Source organism: Stomoxys calcitrans, chromosome 3, assembly GCF_963082655.1.
Source record: "Stomoxys calcitrans chromosome 3, idStoCalc2.1, whole genome shotgun sequence".
NCBI classification, from domain to species: Eukaryota; Metazoa; Arthropoda; class Insecta; order Diptera; family Muscidae; genus Stomoxys; species Stomoxys calcitrans.
This window is the reverse complement of record NC_081554.1, coordinates 180,238,806-180,256,329: the sequence shown is the minus strand read 5'-3', so window position 1 is coordinate 180,256,329 and position 17,524 is coordinate 180,238,806. Positions and strand designations below refer to the sequence as shown.

General features: G+C 34.8%; 1 protein-coding gene across 5 annotated transcripts in view; it reads right to left on the bottom strand.

Annotated features, from left to right (window-relative positions):
• The window catches only part of LOC106083188 (serine-rich adhesin for platelets), a 536,175-nt gene that overhangs the window by 328,173 nt on the left and 190,478 nt on the right, over positions 1-17,524 (bottom strand). For all 5 annotated transcript variants that reach the window (XM_059364645.1, XM_059364644.1, XM_059364647.1 and 2 more), the window contains 2 exons: positions 15,928-16,173; positions 10,392-15,868 (listed from right to left, as the gene is read on the bottom strand). In XM_059364645.1, coding sequence (XP_059220628.1) covers positions 10,392-15,868; positions 15,928-16,173 — 5,723 coding nt within the window. The remainder of the gene's footprint in view (positions 1-10,391; positions 15,869-15,927; positions 16,174-17,524) is intronic.

The following is a 17,524-nucleotide window of genomic DNA, read 5'->3' as shown; positions in this document are numbered from 1 at the left end:
TTACGCAGCCTTTTTAACCTTGCCTTCTTAGCAACCAACAATATGGGTTTCGCAGAAATCGCTTTACGGGTGCCCTCATGGCGCTTCTGTTGGAACGTTGGAGTCGCTCAATCCACCAGTTTGGTGAGAGTGAGATTGTGGCTTTGGATATCTCCAAGGCATTTGATAGGATCTGGCATGGTGCACTACTATCAAAGCTTGTCGCATTTGGTGTCGGTAATGGCTTCGTTCGATTTATTTCGAGCTTTCTCAGTGATCACACTATTCGCGTCGTTATAGATGGGTTCCCATCCAATGAGCACAAATTGACCGCAGGTGTACCCCAGGGCTCTGTTCTTTCTCCTTCTCTTTTTCTAATTTTCATCAGCGATCTGTTGGGTCAGACATCGAATCCGATCTACTCATTTGCGGATAACAGTAATCTCTGTCATTCGTACTCATTCGACCATAGGCCAAGTCTTCGAGAGATTGAGGACAAGAGGCGGGTTATGAACGATACACTCTGCCAGGATTTGCTGGCCATTTCTGAGTGGCGTCGAATGAATCGAGCAGATTTTAATGCACGGAAGACTCAGTGCTGCTTGTTGTCACACAAACGATTCGCTGACCCATTACGACCACCTTTGTCTAACAACGGTGTAGATGTTGAGCAATCAGAAGTTCTTGATGTTCTGGGCATGAAAATACAAAGTGATGTCCGTTGGGACAAACGTGTATTCGAAGTGTCGAAAGAAGCATTCAAGTGTTTAGGCTTCCTTAAACGGTGTAAGAATTACTTCACTCCGTCTGATCTTCTTAATATCTACACCACTTTCATAAGGTCGAAAATGGAGTACAACACACATGTATTGGCTGGAGCTTCAAAATCATTCCTGGAGCTACTGGACCGTGTACAGAGCAGAGCGAAGGCTTTGATTGGGGACTGTGGTGTATCCAACTGTCTCCCTTCATCATCGTCGCAATGTGGGTTGTTTGGCGCTGTTTTATCGGTACTGTCATGGTGTGTGTTCGTCTGATATTCGTCTTCTTATTCCTGATGTAAGGATGTATGTCAGGGATACTAGACATTTCAGGAACTCACACCCGTTTGTAATTGATTGGCTAGCGGACCGCACAATGCATTATAGAGAGAATTCTTATTTCGCCCGAACCGTTCGTATGTGGAATCGACTTCCGGCTAATGTTTTTCCAAAGATTTAAGACAAATATCAATAAGCATTACATCCTTTACAATCCTAACCAACCTACACTGCAAAATTGCTAGCAGCTAGCTTTACTCCTTCGTAAGTTAGCGTGTTTTGGACAGACAGGCGGGCGGACAGGTCTAGATCGACTTTAAATGTCATGACGATCAAAAATAAATTCACTTTATGGGGTCTTAGAGGAATACTTCGAGGTGTTACAAACAGAATGACGATATTAGTATACCCCCATCCTACGGTGGAGGGCATAAAATATTGTTAGCCAAGATAAGTTTTTACTTAAATTGTTGAAAATTTTCTTTAGTTTAACAACTAATTTATTAAAACCTTTTGATTCTGTAGCTACGATTTTGTCCTTTTCTCAAAGAAAATTTCTAAACCTCAACAATATTTGACCTTCATTACAAGATTTGTATCTTTAATATTAAGACACAAAGTAAAGTTTATATCATACTTGCATTTAAGCCAAACAATCCTTAATATAAAATGAAAAATCTTGAACCAGAGAAAAATATTCTTTAAATATGATGGAAAATTCGTTGAAAGAACTTGAAAAACACAACCCATAGTGGCTCATATATAAGATTTGACATAACCGATCTGAAACTTGAATTTCATTACAAGATTTGTGTCTTTAGTTTTAAGGCACAAAGATAGGATTATATTAAATTAATATTTAAGACAAAAATTTCTTCATATAAAGTTAAAGGATCTTTAACCAGAGAAAAATAGTGCTAAAAAATATGAAAGATTTGTTAAATTCGTCGTATATAAGATTTGTCCCAACCACTGAAATTTTTACATCATTACAAGATTTGTGTCTTTAATAATAAGACACAAAGTAATGTTTATATTAAACTAATATTTAAGACACTTATTCCTCGATATAAAGAATAAAAGATCTTTAACCAGAGAAAAATAATACTACGAAGTGTCTCGTAGATAAGATTTAGCCCAACCGAACTGAAACTTAAACTTACAAGATTTGCGTCTTTAATACTAAGACACAAAGTTAAGTTTATATTAGACTAATATTTAAGACAATAATTCCTCGACAAAAAGAACAAAACATCTTTAACCAAAGAAAAATGTTACTAAAAAAATATGAAAAATTCGTTGAGAAAACTTGAAAAACGCAATCCAAAGTGTCTCGTATATAAGATTTGGCTCAATCGAACTTAATTTTTAATTTAGTAACAAGATTTGTGTCTTTTATAATAAGACATAAAAATAGGTTTGTATTTAGTCACAAAAATAAGTTTGTATAAAACTTAACTAAATATTACTTAAAAAAGATGGAAAATTCATTGAAAGAACTTGAAAAACACAATCCAAAGTGGCTCACAAAGTTAAGGATATATTTTACTAAAATTTAAGACAAAATTTCTTAATGCCAAGTAAAAAATTTCAACACAAGAAAAATATACCTAAAAAAAATTCATTAAAAGAACTTCAAAAACGTAATCTATGGTAGCTCATATATAAGATTTTGTCCAAAAATTGAACTTCACTAAACGATTTGTGAATTTTTTGATAAGACATAAAGTTAAGACAAAAATTTCTTAACATCAAGTAAAATATCTTAAACCCAAGAAAGGTATTGCTTACAAAACTGGGAAAATTCGTTGAAAAAAAGCTACAAAAACGCAATGTATGGTGGCAGGTACTTAAATCACTTTTCCTTTTTTTTTAAATAACAAAACTTCAACTTTAATCTTTCTATACAAAAACTTGAAGAAGAAATGAAGGCCTACATTTCTTGCGTTTTTTGTTTGTTTGTTTGTTTTCTTTGGTGTTAAAAAAGGGCTTTGGACATTACTAATTCATAGTACAACAGAGCTCATTCAATCAAACAACATGCCTACAAGAAACCCACAAATTAACCCAACTTTGTTTTTTTTTATATCCTTTCAACCAAAATCCTTTTTTAAAACAAAACGTGGTTGGGTATTTGATAGCCTTACGGTTCATTAACATTTTATTAGTACTATTACTAAGGTCCTACCAGTATCGCTACAACTTCCTGTTATATTTCCTTTGCCCAAAGTTCTCAAGGAATATGATTTGATTTTCCTGGGTTGTTTCACTTTGTTTGTCTTTCGACCACAATTAAGTTATCAAATTCACTTTAGTTGCAATCATCACCTAAATACCAACAATGAAAAAAACCCCAAATTTAGGAAAAAATTTAAGGAAACGCAAGGCCCTTAAATCCTTTCACAAAAAGGTTCTTCTTTCGTTTTCTCTGTAGCAGACACCCAAAAACAAGTCGTTGACATTAAAGTTTTGCCTTAGTCCTTACAACCCAAAACAAAAACAAAACAACTTTTAAGAAGGGCCAAAAAGGAGAATAACCCCGTATTAAAAACACATGCAACAAAAAAAGTTCTGACTTTTGGCATGCTCTGTTTCTCTTTTCTCCCTTTAAATCCCTATGTTTGTCCTTTGGCCATTTCTTCCTTTTCCCCATTTTCAACAGAATCATGATTATTTTCATCACAGTTTCTCTGTTGTGTCCCCTATTCATTGCCTGCATAAAGGACCAACTGCCTACGTTGGAAAAGGGGATTGTTAAGGAGAGTGATAGAATTTTAAATCTATTATGGGGGCGGACCCTCCCCCATACCCCCGCTTTCGAAAAGGCCAGATCTCAGGATTTGGTGGACCGATTTAAGCGAAATTTTGCATGCCAACTAATGGTACCCTGAAAACACAAAATTGGTATAAAATTTTGGTGTCAACTTACCTGGGGGGACGCCCCATCTCAAAACACACCCGAACGAACATGTTTACGGACTGGGACAATATGGGTATCATATGAAAGGTAATTAACAGTAAAGTACGGACATGGAATAAAAATGTCACCTTTTGTGTCGGGCGATCCTCCCCCCCAAAAAACACCACCCAACAGGACACTTTAACCGCTTTGGGCTATACGGGTATCAAGTGAGATATATTTAAGAGTAGATTATGTACTTGGCATAAATATGTCACCTTAAGTATCGGGGGGGTTCTCCACCCCCTAAAACATATCAAATGAAAGGTATTTAAAAGTAGAGTACAAATCTGACATAAAAATGTATTCCTTGGTGATTGAGGGGCCAGAAACTGGGACGTGTAGTTCGATCGGGTGATAGTAAACTGCGACCTGTACTTTGTACACAAATTAACATGGACAGACAGACGGACACAGCTAAATCGAATCAGGAAGTGATTCTGAGTCTTAGTCTGAGTCTGCACTAAGTTATAATACCCAGTACCACAGTAGTGGTGTAGGGAATAATTAATTAGTATATTGTAGATCTGAACGAGTATTATCATAGATCTGACTTGACATTATAGGGCTCAAACAAAATCGTGCTCAAGCATGATGCTGAAATTATTTCAGAATCCGCCTCCTAAACTCCCTTTAAACCGGCCATTTTCAGGGCTAAGTGGGTGGGTGGCCGCCCCACCCTACTTACCTCTCTAACTGGACATATTTGTGAATTATGGCAAAAAGGGGCTCTGATATCCATTTAATGGACAAGTGTTTCAGGGACGACTCATCTCATAAGCTTCCCCTGAACCACAGATGTACCGACTATAGCAATATGTAGCTAAAATGTGGTTTTGGGAGTAGAGCAGGAATCTGATATCCACTTTCGGGGCAAAGGGTTTGGCTACTTCAATCCACACCCAAAGTCAAGGAAATGAAGTATTGTAGATCTAACATCCAAACTTTAATGGGCGGACCCCCTCCTTACCCTATTTTCAAAAGCGCCAGATCTCGGAGATAAATGTGGCGATTATCGCGAAATTTGGAACAGTATTTGGTACTATTATTTAAGGTGGGATGTCTATGACAGCCCCCCCCCAACACTTCCAAGGTCCGCCAATGGAAATTTAAACCAATAATGACAATATTAGGCTCAAATGAAATGTATTTGAGACTAGATCACGAATCTGGAGTACCACCTCACCCCCAAAAACACCCTCATGCCGGACATATTTATCGACCATAGCAATATAAGGCTCGAATGAAAGAAATTTGGGAGTAGAGCACCAATATGATATCCACATTGGGGCGAAACATCTGAAAGGCCGTACCAGCACCCCCAAACAGGACTTTTTTCCTGACCGTGCTAGTATAGAACTCAGATAAAATAAGAGAGTGAAAGAAGGCGCAGCGGAGCTTGTTTCGTATAGACTCAAAAACGGCTGAACCGATTACCTTGAAATTTTCAATTTGTGTAGGTTGGTCTGGCAGGAAACATTGGCTTTATAATTTTTTAATATCGTAAGGGGGGCGGACCCTCCTCCTTACCCCAAAATCAAAACTGGACCGATAGCCACAATATGGGTATCAAAGGAAAGGTATTAGAGACTAGGAAACGAATATCGTATTAAATTTTGGGACCAAGTACCCAGAGGAACGCCCAAACCCCAAAACTCCTCTAAACAGATATATTTGACGTTCATGTCAATATGGGACTCAAATGATAAGTATTCGGCAGTATATTACAAATACGGCATAAAAAATTAGGTCCAAGTAATGGGAGGTCACCCCACCCCCAAATACCGAAAAATTGGCATATTAGCCGACCAGGGCTATATATATGGGATTCAGATGAAAGGTATTTGGGAGTAGATTACGAATATGACATTGAAATTTGCGTTTAATCTAGGTGGCGCATTTCCTCCAATATAATATTCCATCACTCTCAAAATCACACCCTTTTATTAAGCTTTTTGGCACAAATTTCCCTTCAGTCTCCCTAGTATGGGGAAGGGAGGAGTTGCGGTTATCGTTGTTTGCCTTTTTCTTTTCAATTTTATCACATTTTGTATGTTTTTATGGATTTCATTTCATACCGTCTGTGTATGAGTGTAGTAGTTATTGTTGTTGTTGTGGTGATACTTATATCCTGCCAGTAGTCCTGCCTGCTGTGAATTACACATATTTAAAATGTTTTTGTCATTTCTCTCTTAACATTGTCGTTCGTCCTTTTCGTCGTGTCATTCCCATTTTATTGTGTCCCACGTTTTGTATGGTTTTTGGGTGTGTTTTTGCCTATGCTTATGGGAATTGAATGGAAATTCTAATGTGTCTGTCTGTGTATAGGAATTTCTCGCTGTAATTGGTGGTAGGAGGAAAACGTTGTCAGGATAACAATGCTCTTTGGTCTTGTGACTTTAATAAATAATGTGTTGGTAGTGGTGTTGGAGGTGGTGTTGTAGTGCTGTAGCGTTGGTGAGTGTAATGGTGGTGATGGCTTTTGGCTGCTGTTATTCTAGGATAACAATTCTAGGTTAAGATTAGAAATCTGCTTCTTGGGTAGATTAGAGATTAATTTTTTTCCTGTATAGGAAATTTCATATTGAAGGGAAGTTTATGCTTGAATGGTTTAATGAAGATGATGGGGAAACATCTTAAATTTTAGTTTAAAAATTTTTTGGCAAGTTTTCTACAGGAAGGAAATTTTGACAATAAGTTCTTTGATGGTACAATTTTGAGGACATCTGAAATATGAATTTGTGTCTGTTTGTTTGTTCCGTATAGACTGAAAAACGGCTGAACCGATTACCTTGAAATTTTCACAGATAGTGTAGGTTGGTCTGGAAGGGAACATAGGCTATATACATTTTTGATATCACAAGGGGGCGGTCCCTCCCCCTTACTCCAAAAGTACTACCCAAAAATAAAAGTAGACCGATCGGGACAATATGGGACTCAAATTAAAGGTATTTAGAAGTAGAGTACGAATTTCGTATTAAAAATTGGGTCCAAGTAATTAAGAGGCCGCCCCAACCCCAAAATAGGTTTATTGGACGAGCATGACAATGTGGGACTCAAATGAAAGGTATTCGGGAGTGTATTAAGAATATAGTCAGGAAGAAGGAATAGGCTTTACCATTTGTTGATATTGTAAGTGAGCGGACCCTCCCCCCTTAGCCCAAAAACACCACCCAAAATAGAAAGTGTAGCGATAAGGACAATATGGATATCAAATGAATGGTATTGAAGAGTAGAATACGAATATGGTATTAAAAATTGGGTCCATGTACCCAGAAAGTCACCCTAACCTGAAAACTTATAAAAGCGGACTTATTGAACTTTCATATCAATATGGGTCTCCCAAAGGTCTTTGGGAGTAAAACACGAAATTGGCTTTCCCTTTTAGGACCAAGTCTCTGGGCATCCATCACACCCCACGAAGGACTTTTACAGGCCATTGCATTGTGGGGTTTAAATAAAAAAAATCCACAGGAAAATTTGACTAAATTTTCAAATGAAATTGGGCATAAATTTCAAAATTTAGAGAACTCCTCTCCAACACAGCATTATCGGGCGCAGCAGAGCGGGTCGGGCTTAGCTAGTTATATATATATTTTGATTTTTGTTTAGAAGGTAATGTAAATCTATTTAAATATTTTTTTACATTTTTGTAAAAATTTTGGAGAATTTTGTTGAATCTTTCATATAAAATAAAAATTTCTAAAAGTTGATGTAAAGAAAATTTTGTTCCAATTTTTAAATGAAAAAAATAAATTTATATAAATTTAGTTAATTCGTATATACATACATTAAATTTTATTTTTTTTAAATTTCATTTATTTATTTTTTTAATTTCATTATACTTTTTTCTTATTTTGTATAAATTTCTTTTCAAATGTTATAAAAATTTTTCTTAAATTTCGAAAAAATATTTTATAATTTATTTTTAAATTTTTCATAAAATGCCATTAATTTTTTTTTAGTTTTATATAAATTTTGTTAAAATATTAAAATTTTGTTAAAATATATTTTTTTCGAAATTTATTTAAATTTTTTTTTTAATTTTTTTTAAATATTTTTAAAATTTTATATAATTTTTTTTTTTAAATTAAAGAAAATAAATTTGGATCAAAATTGTATATGAAAAAAAATTTTTTTTAAAATTTTTTTTTTAGAAAATAAATAATATCGGTCGCAGCAGAGCGGTTTTTGTTTAAAAGGTTATGCAAATCTATATCAATTTTTTTTTAATTTTTATAAAAATTTTGGAGAATTTTGTTAAATTTTTCATATAAAATAAAAATTTCTAAAAGCTGATGCAAAGAAAATTTGTTTTAATTTTTGAAAGAAAAAAATTAATTAACATAAATTTTGTTAATTTGCATTGTATATACATTCTTTAAAATTTTATCTAATTTTTTGAAATTTTTTTTTTGTAAATTTCATTAAACTTTTTTCTTATTTTATATAATTATTTTTTCAAATGTTATAAACATTATTCTTAAATTTTGCAAAAATTGTTTACATTTTTTTTTTTTTTAAATTTTTTATAAAATAGCGTTATTATTTTTTTATTTTGTTAAAATTTCGTTAAAATATTACCTAACTTTCTTTTTAAATTTTATAACTTTTTCTAAAATTTATATAATTTTTTTTTAAGTTTTATATAATTTTTTTTTATTCATTTTATATAATTTTTTTCGAAATTTACGTTATATTTGTAAAAAATTTATATACATATTTTCTAATTTTATATATAAATTTTTTAAAAATTTAATATAATTTTTTTTTTAAATTTATATATTTTTTTTAAATTTTACATAAATTTATTTAAAATTTTATATAAATTTTTCAAAATTTTTTTTAAAATTTTATATACATTTTTTTAAAAATTTATATAAATTTTTTTGTTAAATTTAATATAAATTTTTTAAAATTTTATACGAACTTTTTCAAAAATTTAAATAAATTTTTTCAAAATTTTTTACATTTTTTTTTTTTAATTTTATATAATTTTTTTAAAATTTAATATAATTTTTTTTATATCTTATATAATTTTTTTTAAATGTTATACAATTTTTTTTTAAATTCAATATAAATTTTTTTAAAATTTTTTATAATTTTTTTTAATTTTTTTTTAAATTTTTTAAAATTTTATACGAATTTTTTTAAAATTTTATATAAATTTTTTTAAAATTTTATATAGATTTTTTTAAAATTTTATATAATTTTATTTTAAATTTTCAAATGTTATAAAAATTTTTCTTAAATTTTGTATAATTTTTTTTTATTTTTTAAATTTTTTTATAAAATAGAATTAATATTTTTTTTTTATAAATTTTTGTTAAAATATTACATAATTTTTTTTAAATTTTATAACTTTTTTTTCATTTTATATAATTTTTCTTTAAGTTTTATATAATTTTTTTTTAAATTTTATAAATTTTTTTCGAAATTTACGTAATGTTTTTAAAAATTTTATATACATACTTTTTAATTTTTATATACATTTTTTTAAATTTAATATAATATTTTTTTAAATTGTATATAATTTTTTTTTAAATTTGAAATATAATTTTTTTTTAAAATTTTACATAAATTCTTTTAAAATTTTATATACATTTTTTCAAAATTTTTTATAAATTTTTTTTAAAATTTTACATAAATTCTTTTAAAATTTTATATACATACTTTCTAATTTTTATATAAATTTTTTTAAAATTTAATATAATTTTTTTTAAATTTTATATAATTTTTTTAAATTTTACATAAATTTATTTAAAATTTTATATAAATTTTTTTTTAAATTTTTTTAAATATTTTTAAAATTTATATAAATTTTTTTAAAATTTTATATAATTTTTTTTAAATTTTATATACATTTTTTTAAACGTTTTATAGTTTGAAGTTTTTATTTTATAAATATAAATTTGAATTAAAATTTTATATCACAAAAATTTGTTGATGTGATCAAAATAAATTAAAAAAAAAAATTTAAGTTTAAGAAACTAATTTTTTTAAATATTAAAATTTGCAAAGTTTTACTTTTAAAACTAAAACGTTAAAAAAATTATTAGAGAAAGCAACTTTTTGCAAATTTCTCTACAGAATTAAAATTTCTTAAAATTTGTTTTGGAATTTTCAACCATTGTTTAACTTTTTCAGATTTTGTCTTGTACAGCCACTACCCTTTAATTCATCCCGAAAATTCCCAAGCATTTAGTTTTTTTTTATTTGCTTTCTTTGTCTCTCTATGGTTGTTTTTTCCAGTCTCTTTGCTAATCCTCTTTTCCCCTACATTCTCTATTTCACTATTTACTTTTCGCACTACTACTCCAGTTGTTTTGTTTTACTTCTTGTGTTTACTTTGTGTTGGTTTTGTTTTTGTTTTGCCTACAACTTACTCTACGCTTGCTTAGTCTACCACTTACCATTACATCCTTTTGATTCTCTTTATCCAATAGGAATTCCATTGATTTGTGAGGGCGACGCACTGAAGCAATTTGAGCTGAACCACTATTGTGATGATGATGGGAGCCGGCATTTTTTATCACTACCACTGTGCCATCGGGACGCACTACAACCTCATCATCATCATTATCATCATAATCATAATCACCATCACGCACATCGCGACCATCCATGCCGGCAGCGGAGGTGTTGCCGCCACCTCCGGAGTGGGGTGAATGTAAACGTTTACCGGTTACCGTGGTCATATGATGGGGACCGATATTCATGAGGGAGCGTGTTTTGCCCGTTATAATGGTTTCATGGGTATCCAGATTGGTTTCGATTAGACCGATTTTTGGTTCGACGGCTGAATTACGCGACGATAGATTATTAAACATTTGGGTTTTTTGCGAAACGGTAGCACGTGAGGGCGAAGCACCAAACTCATAATTAGCATTGCCGGCGTTGGCAGCGGCCGCGGTGGATGTTGCACTCATATTGGCGTTGTTCTGATGCGTATCATCATTGGCAAAGGACTGACGTTGCGAATGCTGTCTCTCGTTGGCCAGAAAATCTTCAGTGCTGGCGCTTGTGGACGAGGGGGGTTGGTAGGCGGCAGCCGAAGAGCTTAGTTCGTTGGTGTAAAAACGGCTTGAGCCAATTTGCTGTTGAGAGGATTGTGCGCTTTGGGGTTTTTGCATAGTCAGCTGCTGCTGTTGTAGTTGTAGCTGCTGTGGTGCTTGGGGTGGTAAGGGCGGCTTGCCCATAACTTTTTGCTCTCCACTGGTTTTGCCGCCTTTTTTCTGCACAGTTGCCAATTTCGTTTGAACAGCTGTTGCGTTGAGGGCATTGCCATTTGTTTGCTGCCCTATGACATTTGTCATAGGGCCAGTGTTGCCACTGGTATTCTCTGCAGTGTTATGAGATTCAAAGAAACCCGTTTCATATTTCTCCGGCAAGGGACCTTTCAAGGGTATGTAAATATAATCCGGTTGTTGTTGTTTTTGATTAGCTAAGACTTTTTGCTGATTCTTATTAGCCTTAGAGGATGAAGAAGAGGAGGTACCATTGGCCTTTTGTTTTTTGCTGTTGTTTTGTGTTGGTGGTGTTTGTGCTGTTGTTGTGGTTGCCACCCCTTGTTGCTGTTGCTGTTCTTGACCCACTTGTTGCCCATTGTTGGCTTCTTTGTTTAACGGCTTCTTTTTGTTGCGTCGCATGGAAAAACGAAAACCATTGGTAAAACGCGATAAAAATCCCTTGGAATTTGGATGTTTTTCATCGGCTTTAAATTTCGATTTCATCACCTCATTGTTATTATTGATTTTTCCACCACTAGCGCTGGCCACTTGGCCACCACTGCCCGTTTGGGAAGACATTCTATTGAGATTTTGTACCGATTGCGATTTGTTAGAATGTTCGTTAATTTCGTTTTCCTGATGCCTTTGGAAATTATCCAACATTTGTTGGGAGGCGTACAATATGTGATGGGCCCTATTAATGGGAGGCTCTGACAATATGGGTAATTGTATGCTTATGGGCCTTGCTATAACGATGGTGGGTTTTAAAGGTTTCGGACGTTTTTGTTCTGTTAACAGAGAATTATTTGAGGTTTCGTTGTGCGGCGTTAGATTTTTTAGAGCAGACGTATCCGGTTTACCGTTTAATGTTTCATTGTTTACGTTCGTTGTTAAACTAAATGTGGCAGTGGTTATAACAGACCTATTGCCATCTGTTTCATGTTCCAGTGTTTCGTTGTTTCGCCATGCCATGACGTTCGCTTGCGGGCACTGTGTGGTCGTTGTTAGTGGTGGTGCTGGTGGTGGTGTTGGTGTTGTTGTGTTTTCTGTTTCCTTCTCTTTTTGTTCTCTCTTTGCCAGGTTGGAGGGTTTGAGCAAATGCTCTTCGGCTTTCTCTTTATTTAAGAGTACATCTTCTGGGCTCTCTGTTGATCTTATGGTTGGCAACTCTTTGATGACGGCTTTATATTTCTCTTGCATTGTTTGCTGCTCTTCTTGCTGGGCCATGGTGCGATACAGATTGCCTATATTTTCATTTTCTTTGGTATTTTTCAAAACCACTGCATCACAATTATCCAAGAGTTCATCATCACTTTCCTCGCTGCCTCCTGCGGCGCCAGGCACCACAGTGGGCACCATAATTTCCCCAGAACCATCATGACACTCCTCCGAGGATTGCTCTTGCCAAGAATATTTCGATACTGTGGGACAAAAGCTGACACCCTTGCCTATGGAGCTTTTAGAACCGGTCGCCACCAAAATGCCCAAAGGTTTTTGGGTTTGGGCCAAAGGCAATTGATGCATGGAAGTGGTGGCACTGGAGACATACATATCATCTTCCAGATCGCGTTCATCCTGTTGAAAGGCATTCAAGTTGGGTGTAGAGGAGACCAGATTTTTCTTTTTATTCGAGGAGGCTTGAGTTTGGAAACGCCTTTTGGGCATGCTGCGTGAGCGACTCAAATCCGTTTGCGATATTTCACTGCAATCGAAATTGCATTTCTCCAAACTCTGGGCATAGCTGGTCCTAAGCATGGTGGGATCCTGATCAAAGGTTTTGCCTTGCATTATGGAGCTGAAGGTGTAGTCTTGGGTTAGACTATTGGCCTTATCCTGATCATGTGGATGGCGTTTCTGGCGTGCTGGAGGCTGGCGTATGACCAATTGGACATGTTGCACTTGATCATCATCGGTGTTTTCGGAATTTTCCGAATAACTGGAGTTGGAGGATTTGCGGCGTCTTTGGGGTACCTTGGGCTTGCCCGAAACCAAGGGCTGTTGTTGTTGTTGTTGGCCATCAGTTTCATCTGAAGTTTTGTAAAAATCTCTTTCCTTGCTCAAAGGACGGTCGTTTAATATGGAGGCGGTTCTATCGTAATGGGCCGATAGCTCATCTAAAAGAAAGTTGCTTTTGCAGACTATATCGGTCTCCAAGTCGGAGGATAAACGTTTCTCAGCCATTTTGTTGTGCAAAAGATATTCTGTTTGATCCTTACTTTCCAAATCCAAAAGAGCCAAATTATGATAGGATTGATGCAAAAGACCCAAATTTTTGATTTCCTTGGGTTTGTTGGTTACTATGTTGGAACAGGTATAGGGAAATTCTAGAGCTGTGGGACTAGTTTTCTTTTCGAAACTCTCAAAACACCAACTGGAACTTCTTTTGAGTTCATAGACTTCTTCCAAACTGTCTGCGGTTGGTAAATCCTCGGAGCTGTTGCTGTTACTATGACTGAGGGGGGTCTTATCTCTTAGGGCAAGGTCATTATTGCGATGAGGATTGTTGGCATTATACTTGGAGGAGCGGCAACGTTTGTATTTCTTTTTACGTCCCAAGCTGTTCAATTCATTAGGCACGCTCGAGGTACGCTCTGGCCAATGCTGCATTAAGTTTTGCAAACTTTTTCTTATACCCGCGGGCGAATAATCCGATTCCGAGGAGTTTGAGGCCACAAAATAATCCCTAGGCTCCTCTGGATGATGATGTTGATGTTGATGATTATGATGATGTGGGGTATGTGGAGTATGTTTTTGGTTGCTTAACTCAAGATCTTCATTAAAATCTAAATCTAATTTTCTTTGTTGTTCACTAATTTTTTGTGCTAGATTTTGTTCTTCGATTTTTGCTAGATTTTCTAAACGTTGGCAATATTGGCAGTTGAGATTTTGGAATTTTTCGTTTTCACCAGCACTTAAACAATTTGCACAGTATTGATTTTCTTTGGTGGTGGCATGAGGCCCCGCACTTTCCTCTACACTATGATGGCTCACAAAATTTGGGAACCTATCAGCAGGCGATAACGATAGCGACAACGAGAACGTTCCCCCTGCTTTGGGCTCATTTTCTGGCGTATTTGCTATGATTTTTTCCCGTTTTTTATGATCTTCGTTGGCGTCTTTCCCGTTAGAAGATGTTCTCCTTTCACGTTGATCGTTTAAACTAATTCGGAGGGTATCTTCATGGCGATCGAATACTCTCGGCGGTGTGGTCGTTGTTTGGGGAGCTGTTGGCATTGTTGTTGGATTTGTTGAGGGCATTAGCCAAGTGAAAGAGGCTTTAGATGCGCATGTCGTGGCCGATGATGTCGAAGAGCCAGAGCCTGATGAAGAAGAAGAGGCACTCGTTGATGATGATGATGATGATGATGCAGATGATGATGTTGTGGATGCCGAGGAGCAAGCTGAATTTTTGCTCGATGCTATGGATGATGTCGACACTTCTGAGGAGACCGGCGATGGTGAGTGTGTGGCATTGCGTTGCTTGTGGCGCATGTAATCAAGCAAAGGGGAGGTGGGAGGTGTCTGCTGCTGCTGCTGCTGTTGGCCATGTTGTTGTCTTGGGGAAGAAGTATTTTTAAATTCGTTGCTGCCTTTCAAATTGGAATGTTTGTTGGCCTTTTCTCCCAGTTCTGTTGAGGTTGCTTCATTAGTTTCCTCCACTTCTCTTGCCTCAAAATCCCCTGTGTATTGTAGGCTTAGCGATTTGTGTTCCATGAGTTCTTCATCTTCCTCGGAGAATTTTTCATAATTTTTACACAAATTTTGTGATTTACTTCTACGCATGGCAAAGCCCATCATAGGCTCACAATAGCCGGAATCCTCTGAGAGATTTTCTGCAGAACTTTTGCCTTTTTTGCTTTGTTGGGAATTGGTGCGTTGGAATTTCCTAAGATACTCATTGTCCATCGAATCGCAGGGCAACAAAACACTTTGAGGTCTTGAGGAGCCCTCGGAACCCTCTGAAGAAGATTCCGAATCGGATCTCAGTTCTGCCAAATGGGTGGAGAGTTTCAGAGCACCCCTTTGGCCAAAGGGCTCTCTGCTGGCCTCCTCCATATCATCAAAGTTGAGCTTATCCAAATCATAATAGGTCTGATGCAGACGACCATCCAGCGATTCATATTTCTTCAGCAAAGAGGATTGTGAACCTCTGCGACTATTATTGCCCGAGTTGTTGGCTGAGTTGCCTCCTCCTCCTCCTCCCGCGGACTTTGAGGCATTTTCCTCCCCACTCTGGGTATCAAAGCTTAACAGCGAGGGTGAAGAATTGCCCAAACTATTCATGCTGGCATGTTGCTCCTGCAGCAGCAATTGCCTCTCCAAGGACTCAAACTGTATAAGCGAGGAAGAGCGACTCAATGAGTTATAGGACAAAGAATCCGTATCGGAAAAGAAGTCATCAAAGCCTCCTGCTCCTCCAGTGCGGCGATTACCCAAACTATTTCTTTGGGGGTTGCTTACAGTGCCCCAAGAGTCGCGGGAGAAATTCTCATAGTTTAAAAATCTTTCCAGGCTACTATTTTTCATATCTCCACAAAAAGGTCTTCTCAATATGACCTCATCCTCATTGGCTGGCATGTTGCCCATTAACAGGGAATCCTCACAACGGCGAGCTCGTTTGGCCGGGCACAAAATATCGCGTTCCGAAGTGGAGTCATTATCTGTAAAGCAAAAACCAAGGCTAATTAGCGAAAAGAAACGAAAAACTGGAAAATTTTACCTTTAGTTATTTCGACTCTTATAACCGAACCCGTGTCCGACTCTGCCGAGCTCCAAAAACTAGCACCACCTCCAGTACCACGACCACTGCCTTCCACACTGCAGCTGCTTTCATTGCCCCCTCCACCGCCATCGCTGAGATGGGAGTCATATTGATTCCAGGAATTTAAGGCATATTCCTCATCCTCGGAAGTTTCTTCCATAATGGGTTCCAACATTTGGCGGGAGGAGGAGAGATATATGGCATCTGTAAACAAGAAGAGAGAAATTAATAAGTTTAAAAAAACTATCTTAAAAAAGCCCTCATTCTCCTTGCCTATCATCAAATTTCTCCATTTACGCATTTTGCCTAATCCCTTTTGGTTCTAGGACTCTAGAGATTTCTTTTAATACATCCCACATAGAACCGTCTTTAGCTAAGTGTCATTCGTAACTAAGTAGCTCTTGATACTGGTCTATGTTTTGGTCTGTTGTCATCATCATCATTATCATCATCATGAGATGCTGTAACATTGTCCTCACTGGACTCCAAGGCGCTCTAGTTCCTCTTTTTCCTCGCAAAATATCTTATCTATGCAACATCATTTAAGTTGCAGTTGATCTTTGCAGCTTTTCCATAAAATGCAATCATCCCTTTATTCAAAACTTTTTTTTTTTTAATTTTCTTATTGCATATGGGTGTTTTTGAATTCTTCATAGTGCTGAGGAGTTTGTACTATGATTCATTATAAGAGTGTTGTGGTGTAGTGTTTTGGTTTCATCCATTCATATTTTCTATTGGAACCAGGCAACATGGAAATGTTGGGGAAGGAACCCCCTGGCATGGAGAATTTTGTCAAAATTTTAATTTACTAAAAATTTTTCAAATTTTTTTTTTATAAAAAAATGTGCAAAAAGAAAAGAATTTCGAAAAAAGATTAAAATTTTTGTTATTTATTTTGTTTTGAAAAAAAAAAAATATATATGCAAAATTTTTTTTTTTTTGGCATAGAGAATTATGTCAAAATTTTAATTTACTAAAAATTAATTTTTTTTATTTTTTTATTTAAAAAAATGGGCAAAAAAAAAAAGAAATTTCGAAAAAAAAATTATTTTATTTATTTATTTTTTGAAAAAAAAAAATTATATATGCAAAAAATTTTGAAATATAATTTTTTCTTTCGCTGACCTAACCTTATGAATTTAAAAATTTTATGGTTTAAAAATTGATTGTTATATATTTTTTTTATTTCTGTTGAACAACTTTTTTTTTTAAATTTTATTTTGATTCAATTTTATTTTCAAAGAAAATTTTGTTTAAATTTTATTTTCCAAGAAAATTTTGTTTAAATTTTATTTTCAAAGAAAGTTCTTTTAAAATTTTATTTTTATTGAAAACTAGCTGGTCCCGTGTGCTTTGTTACACCCCTAACTAATTGCGGCAACATGGTCCAAATTTGAAAATAATTTACATTCATATATTTTTTTATGATTAATACTTTTCATTAGAATCCCATATTGTCCCCTTTGGTATACATGTCTATTTGGGGCTTAATTTTGGACAGACTCCCCAAAAATTGACCCAAATTTCCATATAATTCTCGTATTCTACTCTCAGA